The sequence below is a fragment of the Semicossyphus pulcher genome, unplaced genomic scaffold (genome assembly GCF_022749685.1).
Source record: "Semicossyphus pulcher isolate SPU_LCO1_2020_fin unplaced genomic scaffold, fSemPul1.0.p SCAF_2, whole genome shotgun sequence".
NCBI lineage: Eukaryota > Metazoa > Chordata > Actinopteri > Labriformes > Labridae > Semicossyphus > Semicossyphus pulcher.
Window position 1 is genome coordinate 14,350,265 of NW_027211693.1, and position 16,304 is coordinate 14,366,568.

At 43.1% G+C, this 16,304-nt stretch overlaps 1 protein-coding gene across 1 annotated transcript in view; it reads left to right on the forward strand.

The window, feature by feature from the left end:
- The first annotated feature begins 525 nt into the window (after positions 1-525).
- Positions 526-16,304, forward strand: part of LOC138597876 (ATP-binding cassette sub-family C member 5) — a 29,691-nt gene continuing 13,912 nt past the window's right edge. Inside the window, exons 1-15 of the mRNA XM_069669409.1 lie at positions 526-605; positions 2,207-2,392; positions 2,882-3,037; positions 7,480-7,627; positions 8,447-8,680; positions 8,992-9,165; positions 9,835-9,982; positions 11,134-11,282; positions 11,590-11,697; positions 13,744-14,094; positions 14,200-14,271; positions 14,447-14,571; positions 14,651-14,723; positions 15,161-15,364; positions 16,100-16,225. Of these exons, the coding sequence (XP_069525510.1) occupies positions 604-605; positions 2,207-2,392; positions 2,882-3,037; positions 7,480-7,627; positions 8,447-8,680; positions 8,992-9,165; positions 9,835-9,982; positions 11,134-11,282; positions 11,590-11,697; positions 13,744-14,094; positions 14,200-14,271; positions 14,447-14,571; positions 14,651-14,723; positions 15,161-15,364; positions 16,100-16,225 (2,256 nt within the window). The 5' untranslated portion in view covers positions 526-603. The remainder of the gene's footprint in view (positions 606-2,206; positions 2,393-2,881; positions 3,038-7,479; positions 7,628-8,446; positions 8,681-8,991; positions 9,166-9,834; positions 9,983-11,133; positions 11,283-11,589; positions 11,698-13,743; positions 14,095-14,199; positions 14,272-14,446; positions 14,572-14,650; positions 14,724-15,160; positions 15,365-16,099; positions 16,226-16,304) is intronic.

Genomic DNA, 16,304 nt, shown 5'->3' on the forward strand with positions numbered 1-16,304 from the left:
GAGTGTGTGCATTTCTTATATTTAATTAATCATATGTTATTTATTCATGTATCTTTAATTAATTATTCATCCAAATAAAATGTCTAACTTTAGGTTCTTGCTGTGTGAAAATGCAAAGTTGCTTCCCTCTCGTTCAAGTGCATTTTTCTTTTGATGAGTGTGTTCTTCCTCCCTATGGACACCGTGACGGACACGCCCCTGTCTGGAACGTGTACTTCCTCGTTTTTGTTCCCGTTTCTACGGTGACCGTCCAGCACGGTCGCCGGTTGGTGGAGCCGCTATGACGTCACGGTGATATCGGGAATTCCTCTCCCTGTAGGGTCTCGTTGGTATGACGGCGAACCGGAGCCTCAGACACCGCCGGGAGGAAGCATCACGTACTGCGTACACGTGAGCCGTCAAGTTTACCGTGTTTCCTGCTCATGTTTTCATCTGAGCTCCGGTCCGCGGCGCGAGGAGATGTGTCCGCGTGTTTGTGGGAAAGCAGTTTAGGTTTAATGAGAAAACTTAGACAAGAGACAACATGGTGAACTGTGTCTTCATCTGCATTTCCTGCTCATAAACACAACAACTGAGAGCTGTACTGCTACTGAGGCCGACTGAATGTAAGTGTGTTGTGAATGAAAGTCATTACACTTACACAATAGTAGTAGTCATAGTATTTGTAGAAGTATAGATGTAGCATATGTGGTATCAATCTATCTTAGAGTTTATGTGTAAGAATTTAGGGTATAATAAAAGTAAAATGTAAAATCATGATGATGTCAAAGTTGTCATGATCTTGAGGCATTATTAGGGTCTTGTATACAAAGTAAACTAAGCAGGTATTTAAGGGGAAAGGTTGTTTTTGTCAGTTAAATGAATTTCCATGTAGCCCATTAGTCTTAAAGACAAAAATGTTGGGAAACTAATATGTAAATATGTTAAATAATCATTTTTAAATAGTTATTTTCAGAAGCAGTAGCTTATATATTATGTTTTATCCTTTTTGTAAATGCTGATGCATGACCAAACAAAACAGCTCTATTTTTGACATGTATCTTTAAAGTGAACCTTAACTGATAAGATGTCAGTCTTCGTGTTTTGTACTTATTTCTCGCTCTGTTTTTCTGCGTCTTTCTTTTGGAGTCTGCAAAGTTTATAATCACTGACCTGTTTTGTTTTTTCATGCACATTTTTAAACAAGTCCAGACCTGTTCAGCATAGCATGTTTCAATCCTAGATATGAGTTTTAAACTTAAATTAATAGTACTGAGGCAGTTCTTGCAATGCAGGGCTTTAAGTTCTGCAATGCATGGTTAGCAGTCGCTGTAGAGTTCACAGCCATATGACAAACCTCACATGATATAGGCATTGAGGGCTGCAGAAGGAGCACAAAACCTCTTTTCATGCATTTCCCAACCCCGGCGTTTGGCTCCCTTAACACTATTACATGTGCATTAACTGTTTGTGTTGCCATGTATTTCCCAGCAGAACTTATTGTGTAAATTTCTGTTATGTGACTTTGTTTGTGCCCCTGCTGCGTGACTGCGTCGTCTCTATTGAATCTCATTATTGACCACACTCTCTGGACAGTCAATCTGCACCCCGCTCGGAGTCCTGGCCGACCTTGTCACAGAGCTTTGCTGTTGCAGGGATCAGTGACAGTGTACGGACACACTGGCAGCTCAGATGTCTGCTCCCAAGCTCCTGGGGCTGCTGGCAGGCCGTCTTTAAATAGATAAGCACTTTACTTGTACACCAGCAAGGGGCAGCGACCTCTGAACAAGGTGATTTCTCAAGTCTATCTGCGTCTCAGAGGGTGATTCAGCAAAACACGCGGGCTGTTCTCTGATCTTTCTCGGGGTTAAAAAAAGACGACACAAACAGTTAATGTGTTTTATTACTTCTATTTTCCTGCTAAGAATCTAGCTTAAGTGTTTTTCTTAAGATTTTCTTTTCTACAATTAAAAAGCCTTCTTAAATATCATAAATCATCAATAATGAAAATAATCATTGATTGCAGCACTAGTTTTTAACTGAATTTCTGAGCTCTTTAGATGCATAACAAGACTGTTTTTCAATGATTAGAAAAACTACACAGGTTGGAGTTAGAGGTTTAAACCTGCAGAGGAATTACCCAGAAGGCTTTGCAGGCTTTTGTTACATATATGAAATACGTTTGTGATAAATCTACTTCTTTGTTTTTCCGATTTTTCCCTATTAGGTCTGCCATGTTCCCAGATGCCCTCGAGGCAGCAGGGCGGGTGGAGGGCCTGCCTCTGTCCTCCCCACAACCTCTTCCAGAGCTTGAGGAAGAGGACGCAGAGACATCAACGGAGAGGGGGCCGAAGAGAAGAGGCCGCTACCGGAAAAGCCTGCAGCTTCTGAAGCCCTTCAGGATAACACACAAGTAAACATAACTGTATTTATGTTCATGTCTAGTCCCTTTCCCTCTGAGCAAGATATAGGTGGACATAAAGGTACACAGACAGCTGGAATATAGACAGACAGCTACTACTTTAGACACACATCAACACAAAAGTTCACATTTGTTGTGTTTGCTGTGCTCTGAGGGTTAGAGACGAGCAGGAGGCTATGATTAGGGGTGGTAGCTTATCCCCCAGCGACAGACAGCACCGTGTTTGAACACATGCCGACTGATAAACTGCCCCTGATCTTTTTTTTCCCCTTTTCGCTGCTCTCTCAGATTTCTGTGAGGAGCGTGTAAATTACTGTTCAAACACTGAGGTCATGATTCACATTTCATCGACTCCTGCAAGCAAAGACGTCGTGTCTTTCTTGGTTGCCTATGAGGGCCTTCTCCCCCAACATAACACCTCTGTGTATGCCTGCACTTTTGGACATCTCACCCATTTCCATGTCTTCCTCTCTATTCCAGGCATCAGCACCCAGTCGATAACGCCGGCCTCTTCTCTTTTATGACTCTGCACTGGCTCTCCCCACTGGCACTGAAGGCCTACAAGGCGTCTAGCTTGTCTATAGATGATGTGTGGGGACTGTCTTGCCATGAAGCCTCTGAAATCAACTGCCAAAGGTGAGGTAACTGTGGCGCTGCTGAGGTTTGACTGATGAAAGTGACCTGCGGTGTTGGGAACACTCTATTTGAAGCCTTATCAAAGTATTACTAGAAAACTGCAGTTGGTGTGAGACATGGCATGAAAACTGTTTGTCAAAAGGAGAAGTTAAACCTCATTTACCATATTCACACGGCGCCCATTTTCTTCTGATGAAATGCTCAGGGTGGGAAGTGGAGATTGTTCTCAAGAGGGTAATGTCATAGTGTTTTTCATTTTACCGCTTCCTGATTAATCAGCAAACTAAAAACAACAATAGAAAGTGAAAATATGTAAGGATATCAGGCCACTTTTCAACTTTAAAAACCTGGTTAGTTAGCTAGCTAGCTAACATTAGCATTCAACCAGTGACATTATGCTCACTGGAACACATACAGTATTTCTATTAATTATGTCTTGGCTTATGGCATACTTTCCCAACAACTAAACACATGTTAGCTAGGAAGTGTTAAAATCCTAACGCGAGCTGTTTACTTAAGATTGATAACGGTTGTATATAAGGTTATTTTGCCTTGTAATGTACAGATTTTCATTGTAGAAAACTAACTGTTATCCAACAATTGCTAATGCTTTTTAAAAGGTAAAATATGTTGTTTCTCCTTGAAATATAGCACTAATTTCACTATCCAGTTGCTAATAAACAACAGCTAATAAACGATAATAATAATATTGAACTGTAACGTTAGCTGTTTACCCTACAATAGCTAAAAGGTTCTTAAAAGGAAAAATACATTGTTTCTGCTTGAAATAAAGCACAAATGTCACTATCCAGTTGCTAAAAACAACAGATAATGATTAGCATTCAACTCATATTGAGTTCATACTTGTTTTCTATCAACGTTACGTTAGCTAGGAAGTTGTTCAATTGTAACATTAGCTGCAGTAGCTAATGGGTAGGTAAAATCTGTTGTAATTTATGGAATATGGTCAGATTTTTACTATCCAATTGCTTCTCAGTTTCTAACCCACCTGGATAAGTAAAATTATACTATTTATTTCTTACCTTAACAACCTGGAACACAACAGCACAAAATCTTTCTTGTCACCGCTTCTGAGTGTGACATCAGAGCAAAATGGCTGCCTTAATGTAACCTCATGAGGAGAATGGAATATACAGTTAAAGGAGGGGTGACTTTGTTGACCTTAGCGTGTGATGTGTGTGAGTCTGTGTAGCGAGTAGTGGACAAGCCTGGTAGACAGAGTTAAACTACTTTCTCCCCTTTAAAGTCAGAGAGTCTGGTTGAGCTTTGACTGTCATGAGAAGCACATTCATGGCCCTTTGTGAGAGTCACGATGTGGGTACCTGGGTTGTAGCTTGGCCTCAGGGCTCTGTTTTGAGAAGTTCTCAGCGTTTGCTTCTGTGGGCCAGAGTCAGTATTTAGCCGTAGCCTTGCTGCTTATTGTGATCAGGATAACTGTGCTTATGCTGCCTTCCAGTCAAAGCAAGTTTCCTTTAAAATTCTTGTTTAATTAGCAAGAGTTTTTTGGGGCATTTTCTAAGGTTTTTCTGATTATCTTTTGTGCTGTCATGGGAACAGTTAAAAATTCGGTGTCATCCCTCCTTAAAGGAAGAAGTTTAGTGATACTCTGGGTTGTTTATTTTGGCCAACAACTCACGTGATTCTAAGTAATGCCAGTTTATTCAAAGCCTAATTGTTGAATAGTTGAAACCCCTTTCGATGTGTGTGCTACATTATATTCTGTCACAAAAAGATGAGATTAAGGATGATAAGCATGTGACATACAGACAATATTGTGCTGGCTGGTGTTTGGATACCCATTCTCACTGATCCTAGATAAAGATTTTCAGTTGTCACAACATCATTAGATTAAGAGACATGCTCCTTAATTAACATGAACATGTGCAATGTTAGGTTTAAGTCAATGCTATATACTCTTTCCTGGCTGTTTGTGACATGTTTTAAAGATTTACGTCACAGTGAGCGTGTGGCTAACAGCCCCAGACGGGAAAGTATAGTCATAGTATGAATAATGTTGATTATTCATCCTTGGTGGAAAGGCGTTGCTTTGTCATTTTCAGCAGTGGAAGATTTTTGCTAGTTTTCCATTTGCTATAAAACAAACTCAAAGTTAAATTGAATACTCTTCTTCTTCTGTCATGTGCACACACGTTATGAAACAAAGAAGGATCCATTAAGGTGAAAAAGTCATGTTTTTTGTTTCAGACTCCCAGCAGAGCTTGTGGTTTTAGGACGTGTTCAGGTGAACTGATCTGGACATGCTGCTTCACTCTCACACTGCAGGGTCACTTGGATTGTGTTTCTTCCTCGAATACAAACTGAGAAACCTCGCTTTGCACTGTACGTAGAGAAGGTGGATGTGGTGATGTGGCGGTCAAACAGGTGCACGTCCGAGGTAGAAATCTATAATGCCCTGCCATGTAAACAACCGTCTGGGCTTATTTTCCGTCTGTTGATTCTGTGCAATGTGACTTCTTTGATGAACATCCAGCCTCTCTTTACCCTCACAGGAACATTGTGCTGGGACGGGATGCTGCTAAGAATAGCAGGGATTAGAGATTACAGTGAGAGTTAGTGCCTGACTTGGGTGGTTATGTCATTAACTCCTCTACCTGGGATACACCGTGTCTGCCCTGTCACGCTCATTAGCTGTCATTGATTGTGAGCAGGCTGCAACAGACTGACCGTGAGAGAAAAGTCATTACTTTCTGCCAAACACGGCTTGAGAAATGCCTTCTAGTAATGCACTAAGTCTATGAATGAACAATAGACTTACAATAATGATATTAGAGGGCATTTAGCTTCTACCATGTGCTGAGAAAGTGAACCACTGCTTTTTCCATTACTCACGTGTTGTCAAGTCATGGCGCAATGACTCGGCAATAAACAGGAGGGTCACTATTTGAGGAAGGTCGCCTTTATCTTGTGACAACTGTGTGTGTTGTAAATGACCTTTCCTTTATAAAGGCTCTGGCTCAGGGCCTGGCGGTTTAGTGCTTCTGCTTTGTGTGTGCTAAATAGCACGCTGAAGGGAAGCAGCATAGAGGCACAAAGCTATCACGTTGGCACGGGTGGGCGATGGTGTGCATGAGCGCTGCAGAGTCTCTGGAGACGGGAGGTCTTTATTTTGTGTTTACATAGCAAGAACAGTTATGCAACCGGCATGCAAAGCAGAGATGACAGCGAGAGGGGGGAATGGGAAAAGCACCCTGGGAGAGTTGACACTTGTTGGTGCTCAGTGAGGTGCGAACCTTGAATGCGAAGTCCTGGCCAACACACCCTCGAAAAACCTCAGCTTCGCTTGCCATTTGGCAAACTCAAACGATGGCTGGTAGGAACATTTCAGCCGTGTTTAAAAGCAAATTATTCCTCCTCTCGATCCCACACTGTCGCCTGGGTGCTTGCATTTCCATTAATGTGTGTGACCATGCACGCAACTAAAGATCTGCTGTTACATTGTGGATTTTTAAAGTCTTGGAAAGGATCTTTAATGTGATATTTAAAGCTTTATTTACACATGACCTTGGATGCGCAGTGTATCAATATTTACAATTATTTAGGCATAGATAGTACAAAGAAAATATCTGATTTTTGCTCTTTCAGTGATGTGTTCAATTGTTCTTGCCTGGTCCTTGACAGGATTTAGTAAAACAAAATGAAATGCTCACATAGAAGTCTAAACTCCAGTGAGTCAAGCTGTCCTCTATCCGGTTATTGGGCTGCAGTTAATTGTACTTTTTGAGATTTAAATCCGTTTTACTTCCAGTCGCAATTATCAGTCTGTGGAAGAGTCTAGTTGGTTTAATGTTCTGTCTATCTCTGATACGTTTTTAATAAAGTCATTAGGGCGTAAATTACTTTCTGCAGCTGCTCTGCTGCTGCTTTATAGAGTCATTAGCAATGATGCATTCGGCCAACATGATATTTTACCCTCTTTGAGGGGCATTATACAGCAATAAAGGACGTTAGCACATCTTTTATACATGTGTGGTTGAACGTCTCTCAGTCTAATTATGTGATTCATCATTCATGATGTATATCCTAGGTCACCTTTACAATATTATCAGCAAAACTGCCGTAATTTTTCCTTTGAGATTTGCAGCTGCCATAATTTCCTGCCAGACTGTGCATTTATATATCTCCTGTTGTGTTTTAAAGCAGGCTTATAAATTGGCAAAGTTCAGCTCCACAGTATTTAAAATAATAATACAAGTTTCTTTTCCCTTATGATAATTTTGCCCTTCTAAAATGCCAACTTTTACATACACTTAATTAATTATAACTACAATTTGCATAGCATTCACGGTGGAAAAGTGAGTTTGACTAACTGTCGAGGCAATGTTCAATAAAATTGTGATGTTTGCTTGAGCTGTGAGTTCATATAGCTCGTCCTAATTTTTGCTCCTGGTTTCTGGTTCCAGGCTCGAAACTTTGTGGCACGATGAGCTGAAGAAACGGGGGCGAGAGGCAGCGTCCCTGACCAGAGTCTTCTGGAGGTTCTGCCAAACCCGCATGCTGGTGGCCGTCTTTTCCCTCCTCCTAACAATGGTGGCAGGCTTTGTTGGGCCCGTGAGTACCTTCCAAATCCTCTTCTTCCTTAATGTTAAACGGATTCGGCTAATATGCACTTAAAAATTGGTCGCTAAATCCCAAGTCTGCGTGTATTTCCAGAAAATCGCTTTATCCTGTTTCACGCTGGTCTGGAAATTAGAATGAAACCATACTGGGAGATTACAAAGCCTTAGATCAGGAAACACATTATAATACCATAGATTATCTGATTTGTACCCAGTCACGCTTTGGTCAAGAAATGTGCTGTTTTGTTTTTGATCCGCCAAAAAATGCCCAAAGAGAATCAAAGCAATTATTTTAATAAACAGAATATCTGAAATTTTTAAAATCTTCCCCTTAAACCAAAAGTTCAGTTTTAATTTATGGTGTTCTTGAGTCGACCCCGTTGTTGTTCCCCGAGTTGTTTACGTTGATCAGGTGGTATGTGTGCAGTATGCGCTTGCTGCTGCCAACAACTAATAGCATTAACTGGATTTAGTTGTTACACAAGGACGCATGTGTCTCGCATTTCCAGCTGATTTGTTTCATACAGTCACTGAGAAAGCTGTGCTGTACACGCTCTCTTTGTAATTCATGTATTTCCAATCACGTCATATATATCTGACTCATCACAAATGTTGTAAGTCTTCTCATGTTTTCCCGCCAGGCCTTAAACTTGACTGAGTAACCACTTGATTCTAAACTGTACCCCCTCCCTTTTATCTTCTTCACCTTCTTCTTCTGTCCCACTTTATCTCCTCCTTCCTTTACTATTTCTCCACCCTTTCCTTCACCTTCTTTTCCACTTTCTGTCTCCTCGCTTTTTTCCGTCCCTAGGCTCTCCTGGTTCGAGCTCTGCTGGAGTATTCCCAGAGCCCGCAGAGCTTCGTGCTGTACGGCCTGTCTCTGGTAGCCGGGATCTTCCTCATGGAGTTGATGCGCTCCTGGTCTCTGGCGCTCATGTGGGCCGTCAACTACCGCACTGCAGCACGCCTCCGCGGGGCTGCTCTCACTTTTGCCTTTAACAAGATCCTCCGCCTACGCAGCACCAAAGACATCAGTCCAGGCGAGGTACGAGACACAACCCCAGAGGGGACTTGCCCCCTGAATTAACAAAACCATCCCTCACTGCGGGGCACCACATGCAGACTGAGGTGGATTTAATTTCTGCTCTTACACCATTCTTGCTTAGATCTGGGCAAATCCCTTAGCCTGAGGGAGGAGACTGTGTAAGATTAGTTATTATGCAGCTTAAGAGGAATCATTGTCCTACAAGGAAACGAGAGAATAAGGGAACGGTCATTTGTAAAATATCCTTTATGTTTCAGTGTGTCTTATTGTCGAGTAATCTGGAAGGTAAATCGTACTCTCTCTTCTCCTAGCTGATCAACATCTGCTCCAGTGACGGCCAGCGGCTGTATGAAGCAGTGTCGGTGGGCTGCCTGCTGGCCGGGGGGCCCCTGGTGGGAATCCTGGGTCTGTCCTACACTGCATACTTCCTTGGCCCCACTGCTCTGCTTGGGTCGGCCGTTTTCATCCTCTTCTACCCTGTCATGGTACGTCTGCTGAAAGGATATAAGCTTATTCAGTTCAAGGCTGTTGTTATAAAATAGAGGATGCATTTATTCCGCACAAGGCGCACAAAATAGAAAACACAACAGCTGTCAGTGATTTTAATATGGTGAAAATTGCTGTCAGCAACAAAACAGTCAAATTACAGCCTTAGAGGGAGCAATGATCAGACCCTTTACAGCCGTGACAAGTAATTCAATAACAATTCATAAAAGTTTTATCAGAAGTTTTGATCGTGCAGCTGTGCCGAGCAATTACATCACAGAAGTTTACCCAAACATAATCGCCAGAGACACTGCTTTATTGTTGAGTCATTGTTTGTAAACTACATTTTTAATTTGGTTAGAAGAAGACATTAGCGCTCGTCGCTGAAGCTTCTTTGAAAATACAACCAGCACTTTTTTAAAAGCATCATAACTATTCGTCTATCAATCACCTGTCAAATTTTTAGCTGTTATTTTCAAATTACACTCAGTCCAAGCCTTCGCCTGACAGCCGGAGACCCCTGCTATTGATGTGAGAGGCATTTATCACTCTGCTCTCCCGGACAGCCCTGCAGCACAGCTAATGTGATTGTGTCTGCTTTCATTTCCTCCCCTGCCACTTATTTCTCCTGTCATCATTTCCTCTCTCTCTCTTCCCCATCCGGACAGATGCTGGCATCGAGACTGACAGCGTATTTCCGCAAGAAGTGCGTGGTGGTGACTGACCGGCGCGTGAGGCTCATGAACGAGATCCTGGGCTGCATAAAGTTCATCAAGGTGTATTGTTGGGAGGATGCATTCGCGCAGAATATTAACAGTGAGTGGCAGCCGAGCGCTAAAACTGCTCATGTTATGTTTGTGTTCAAGGCCAGCTAGTTTTTATGAGATGCTAACTTCCTGTGTTTTAATAAGCTTTTAATTCCCACCTCACTCAGCATAAAGGGTCAACTCATTTGAACACCTGTCACTGCTGCAAATTAGCACGTAATTGGTCAGTTTATCACCTTAAATTAGACTTATCCTCTTAGTGAACTGGCAAGATAACCCCGACCCTAAATCCATTTTCATTAGCTCCCTCCATTTAAGTCTTTCCCCGTGCCCTCCTCTATAATCAAGGCCAGTTTGAATCCCTAGGCTTCAAGGTTAATTTGCCAGGTGTTTGGGGCCTTATGATACCTTGAATGACTGTCAAGGCAGCTCCACTTATCCATGAATTAGTGATGGCCTTTTCTCACGAGAGCCTGTGTGTAGGTTGTGGATAAGGATCATTTTCCCCTTTTAATCATGCTACAAATTAGCCAGGCGGGGCTCATTTTCACTGCTGCCCTTTGATTACCTATTATGATGATAATTAATTGGCATTCAAGTCAATGGCCAATGAGTCCTTAGAGTTACAGTGCCATCTCCGTCAATTACTCTTGTTGTGAAATTGATGATCACAGTGTTTTTCGCCCCCGGAGCGTGCAACTTTTCCTTTGTAATCCACGCAGAAACACACAAGCCATCCGGAGCGCAGTCCCAATGAGAGTAACATGTACAAGGGGGAGGGGGGTCTTTTATTTCACACACGATGCTGCCGGGGTTGAATTAAAGACGCACAAGCTTTCGTGTTCCAGTATTTGCACTCATTGAACTGGGTGAACAAAGCAGCTAGCATGTGCATTCAGGAGATACAAACGTGGAGGAAGGGGGGGCAGGATTCGGGCATTACACTTGGACAGTTATCAAGGTTCAGCAGGTTTTGAAGCCCCTCTCATACCATGTATGGATGCAGGGCCCCTTGTGCTCCCTCTGGTATCTATTTCTGTCCTCTCTGTGTGTTGGTAACCGACTCTTATGGTGTTGTTGATTGAATTTTCACTGGAGGACCCTCTGGGAGTCACTCAACCCTTACTTTATTTTTTCTCTGTGCCTGCACGTCTTTGCCTTTTTTTTTTATCACCTCTCTCCCTCTTATCTCCTCGACAGAGGTGCGATCAGAGGAGAGGGGGATATTGGAGAGAGCCGGAGTCGTCCAGAGCCTCACAGTGGGCGTGGCTCCCATCGTTGTGGTGATAGCAAGTGCCTGCACTTTCACCCTGCATATGGCTATGGGTTATGACCTCACTGCAGCTGAGGTATTTAGATACAGAAGACTGTGCTCACTATGTTTGTTATGTTTCCAGTTTAGATGTATCTAAAGATTGCATATGTTTTTCTTACCACCAAGGTAAAATTATATTTTCTGTGGCTTCTCTCTCCTCCTCATTTCTTCAATGTCTGTTTCAAAAATAAATCCTTTAAATGCCCTTTTTTTAAATGTACACTTTAACTTGTTTAAAGGGGTGATGTGCCATTATTAGCATGACTACATTTTCAAGTCAAGTTTAGCCCTAGATAAAATAATAAGAGTAACTGTCTTCATGTCTACACATCCTACTTCAGGCTTTCACCGTGGTGGCAGTTTTCAACTCCATGACCTTTGCCCTGAAAGTCACACCACTGGCTGTGAGAGCTCTGTCAGAGGGTGCTGTCGCTGTCAAAAGATTTCAGGTAAGACTTATTGATTCGTCTGTCAGCCGCCCCTGTCACAGAGCCGCCTCAATTGCTTTTACTTAATACAAAGACACCTGCTATTGATGTTAGCTGTGTCCCAATTCAGGGGTTGCTTCCTTCGAAAGCCATACTTGAAGGCCGGTTGCGTCACAGCGAGCGACATTGAAGGCTGTCCCATTTCGAAGGCTCCTTCAGATGCGGCCGACAAATGCGTCCTTTTCATTTCGATTAATTGCGCGCCAATTCAAACGAGGTAGCGCGGCCGAGGAATACACTTTTAAATGTAAACGTTTTTGGTTTCAACTCAGTCGAATAGCTAGAGATACAAATGTTAAAAATAACAAAAGGGCCCTTGAAACAAATTATGCTTTATAAGTTACACAACGCTAGTTATGATAGCTAGTTAGCCCTCTAGCTACCTGTTGCTAGGCGACAGGAGCCACATTTGGTGACACAAGTTTAAGGGCACGAACAGCTGGTGATGCAAACAGGAAATCCTCCACAGACCAGTCAGTCTCATTTCAGTTCAGCCTTTGCGGTGACGAATGATCCATCCTCTGTAGACCACATCCTTCGAAGGATGCAGCCCCTGAATTGAGACACAGCTTTTGTTTAATGTTAGAATAATGCAACATTTCCACGTCTTTTGTTGAGTTGTTGACTTACATTATCCCAAATGTTTCCATAAATGTTCAAAGCGAGATAAGTCCCTAGTTTCCTGGTGTAACAGGGCGTTAATTGTGTTAACTGTCTTCCTGTGAAACTCAGGAAACACCAGCATTACATAAGAGAGTGAAGTCAGCAAACTGTGTTAGCTTTACTTAGCTTGAGGCTGTTTCATTGGGATGAAATGAGAGGAAATAAAGTCAATGTAACAAAACGTGACATGGCTCTAATTATACACTATCAGTATTTCTGCCTGAGCCTGCGCACTTTCATTGACAATGGGGGTTGTTATACAATAAACACTTATACACACAATCACTGATATGACCCCATGCACACTGTAGGATACTGTACATACTTGATAAGTATGACACACAATGAGTTTTTACAATCCCAACATTGTTAAAGCTTCAGCTCGGTCAGTCAAAGCAGTTAGTCTATAGCCCTTTTTACACTGCGGTTCTGCCTTAGCGGCGTAACGAAGCTCCGCCGTCATGCCGCCTTTGCCATTATACATTGGACCAAGCAACAGCGGCATAAAGCTGCCCCAGTGTGTGTTTTTACACAGCGTCCTGGTATTGCGGAAGCAAAACATATGCAAGGTGTAAACAAACAGCGCAAGCTTCAAAGACACACGCACACATGGTGCTGTACCGCCCTGCCGGATCTGCTGTTTATTTCGCCTCTGTTACTACCTTTGATGGCGGCTCAGAGGCGGAACAACTTCTCCCCACCATTCTGCCTCTGTGCATTTTACACTAATGCTAATAATCCTGCCTTGAACTGGCAGTGTTTTAGTGGCTTATGTGTGTGTTCCACTTGTCATACAGGTCAGTTATAAAACACACTTATGTTGACTTAGAGGCTGTAAATACTGGATGTCAGTGGTCGGGCAGGTTTTACCGGGTCCGTAGCCAATCAAAATGCACTCCCGTTGTTACGACAAACAGACCCACCCAAACCACACACTGTCTTATCGACATACTGTATTTCAAAAACATGGTAAAAGTCGCATGTTAGTGAGAGATGGTTTCACAGAGCCAGCTCAGGTTAAGTAAGCAATCACTTCTGCCAAGGATAAACCTTGGCCTAGGGTGTATTGAGTTACCAAAAGGCCTAGGGTGAGTTATTTAAGCCCTATGTGGTGTGACTGTACCTTAAACACAAGGTTGAGAAATGTATGTGCATGCTGCCAATATCTAATGACACAGCACAATGTCAGCTGCGTTTAACAACCTTTTGCTTCAACATAAGCAAAGACAGAAACTCTGAGCTTGTTTATATGCATTCATTTAAGAACTACACTTAAGGAAAAGCTGCAGCGTCCTTTTTCCATTAAATGTTGCATAAGGTAACCCATTGTGTCTGTCTCCGCAGAGGCTCTTCATGATGGACGACAGAGAGGTCGTTTTGGTCAAAATGGACGATCCCAGCAATGCGGTGGAATTTCAGGACGCCACGCTGGCTTGGGAAAAGGCGCGTCCACCGGCTGCAAAACCCAGCCAGCTTCCCAAGAAGGGGAGAGGGATGAAGCGCGTGCTGCGCAGGGAAAAGCTCAGCCTTTACATTTCCACAGACGACAGCAAAGGGAGCAAGGAAAGTCCCACCGCGCAAAGTCTCCTCACAAATATGGAGCAGGAGAGTCCGCAGAGCACCATCTCCTCCACTCAAAGCATTCGACCCCCACTGCACAAGACCCTGCACCGCATTGACCTGCGTGTTAAGAGGGTAACAACACAAACACATACATTACATGGATTAAAGAGGTTTTATTTAAAGGGTTTCCTACCTTATGTAATCCCCACAATCCCTGTGTTTTTTCCCCCGTGCTAGGGTTCACTGGTGGGAATCTGTGGAGGTGTCGGAAGCGGCAAGAGCTCCCTTCTGTCTGCTCTTCTCGGACAGGTGAGATTCAACTGCATGTTAAGCTAAATTGCTCCGTTTAAGACATGAATAACAACAGCAAGGATAGCTTTTCTGACCCTTTTATTCACACACAAAGCAAAGCAGCAACCTGCGATTTAAAAAGGAGCGTTTCAAATATTTTCTCTGCTTCTGACAATCTGATTTTGCGTTGCAGATGACCCTGTTAGAGGGAAATGTAGCCGCCAGTTCCGGCTTCGCTTACGTGTCACAACAAGCCTGGATCCTCAACGACTCGCTGAAGGAGAACATCCTTTTTGGAAATGACTACGACCAAGACAAGTAAGATTAACTGCCGCCTAATGATGCTATTAAATCGGATTTATCCCAAATTTAACATTCTCCCTCGTCATTTCCTCAGATATCATGCTGTCCTGCAGGCCTGCTGTCTTCTCCCAGATCTTACAGAGCTGCCATACGGAGACATGACTGAGGTAATAAATTGATAGATACTTTATTGTGCTTTTACAAGAAGTGTGTTGCCATAGTCTGTACAGAGAGTAAAAAAAGACGCAGATACATCTTGTCAGTAAACACAAACCTACACACACAGTACCTACACACATGACAGCTACCTGATTGCTTTTGTTGAGTAATGCTAAGGCAGAAGGGACAAAACTCCCGTCACATAGAGCCCATGTCCAGGCCTGGGATATGTATCTTGGACCAGATGGAAGCATAACTTGATGCAGTGTTAGATAATAATTATAAATCTAATTCTATAATCTTTATATGATGATAGAAGAAGATCGGGTTCTGGTCAATCTGCTTCTGAGCAATATTATACTTTGGCTCTTTATTCTTAGCCAGGGTGGAAATGTTCTTCCTGTTTGCATTTCAGTGCAACAACAATACTACTTTGTCTTTCCAGATTGGAGAGCGAGGTGCCAACCTGAGTGGAGGGCAGCGTCAGAGAGTGAGCCTGGCTCGTGCCCTCTACAGTGAGCGGCCCATCCTTCTCCTGGATGACCCTCTCAGTGCTGTCGATGCTTGCGTGGGTTCCCATGTCTTCCATAAAGCTATCAGGGGTTTTGCCAAAGGCAAGACGGTGCTCTTTGTAACCCACCAGCTGCAGGTAAGAGACCGTCTTCGAAAGACACCTTTAATTTCACTTAAAATGTTTCCCTCAAGCACACTAACGCCTCTTTCCCACTGGTCAAAAAACCCGCTAACACCCGGCTTTTTTGCTTAGTGGGAAAGGCTACAATCAACATTCATACCCTGCAGTCGACACGGGTAATTATCGCTTCGGCTCTGATCGGCATTGATGGGAACACAAAACCCGCCTCAACACGCTAATCTCCTACCCCTCTTGGGCGCAATGCTATGCACCATTGGAAACTTCTGCGACTCCTCGTCATCTCAGCTACAAATTCTACCCGTCTCTGTCCGAGCAGTACTCGAACATCGTTCCAAATTTGTTGGCGCTGAGTTTGATATACAGACTGAAAGACCTAACCACCGTAACATCTTCACTGTTAACTAACCCTGTTTCCGGCGCGGTGACGCAGCAGAAAAGAGACCGACAGTTGTATACTTCACTGGCAATGGGAACAGAGACAATCGGCATCTAGAAGCAGGTCTTTCCGGGTCTGAAAAACCTGCGTTAACGTTAAAGTAACGGTCCTATCTTGGTGGTTTCAGCTTTGTGGAAATATTGCACACTTTTTTCCTCTCTCAACTGTTTTGTTTCTTTAAACCAGAAAGGGAAAAGGTCTAAAAGCAGCTTTGATTAAACTTTAATAATCTAAATGTCTGCAACACTAAATCCTCACTATTTTGCCTCTGTTGTTTGGTTTTTCCTCTTTAGTATCTGTCTGAGTGCGACAACGTAATTCTGATGAAGGATGGGCAGATTTCCGAGTGCGGCACCCATGCTCAGCTAATGGGTAAAGAGCGTGACTATGCCACCCTGTTCAACAGCATGCAACAGGAGGTAAGGCCGGGGGCAGACGAGGCACCAGGCCAGCTCTTTTGAATAAAGCATCTTTGCCCTCACTACACAGTAACAGTGA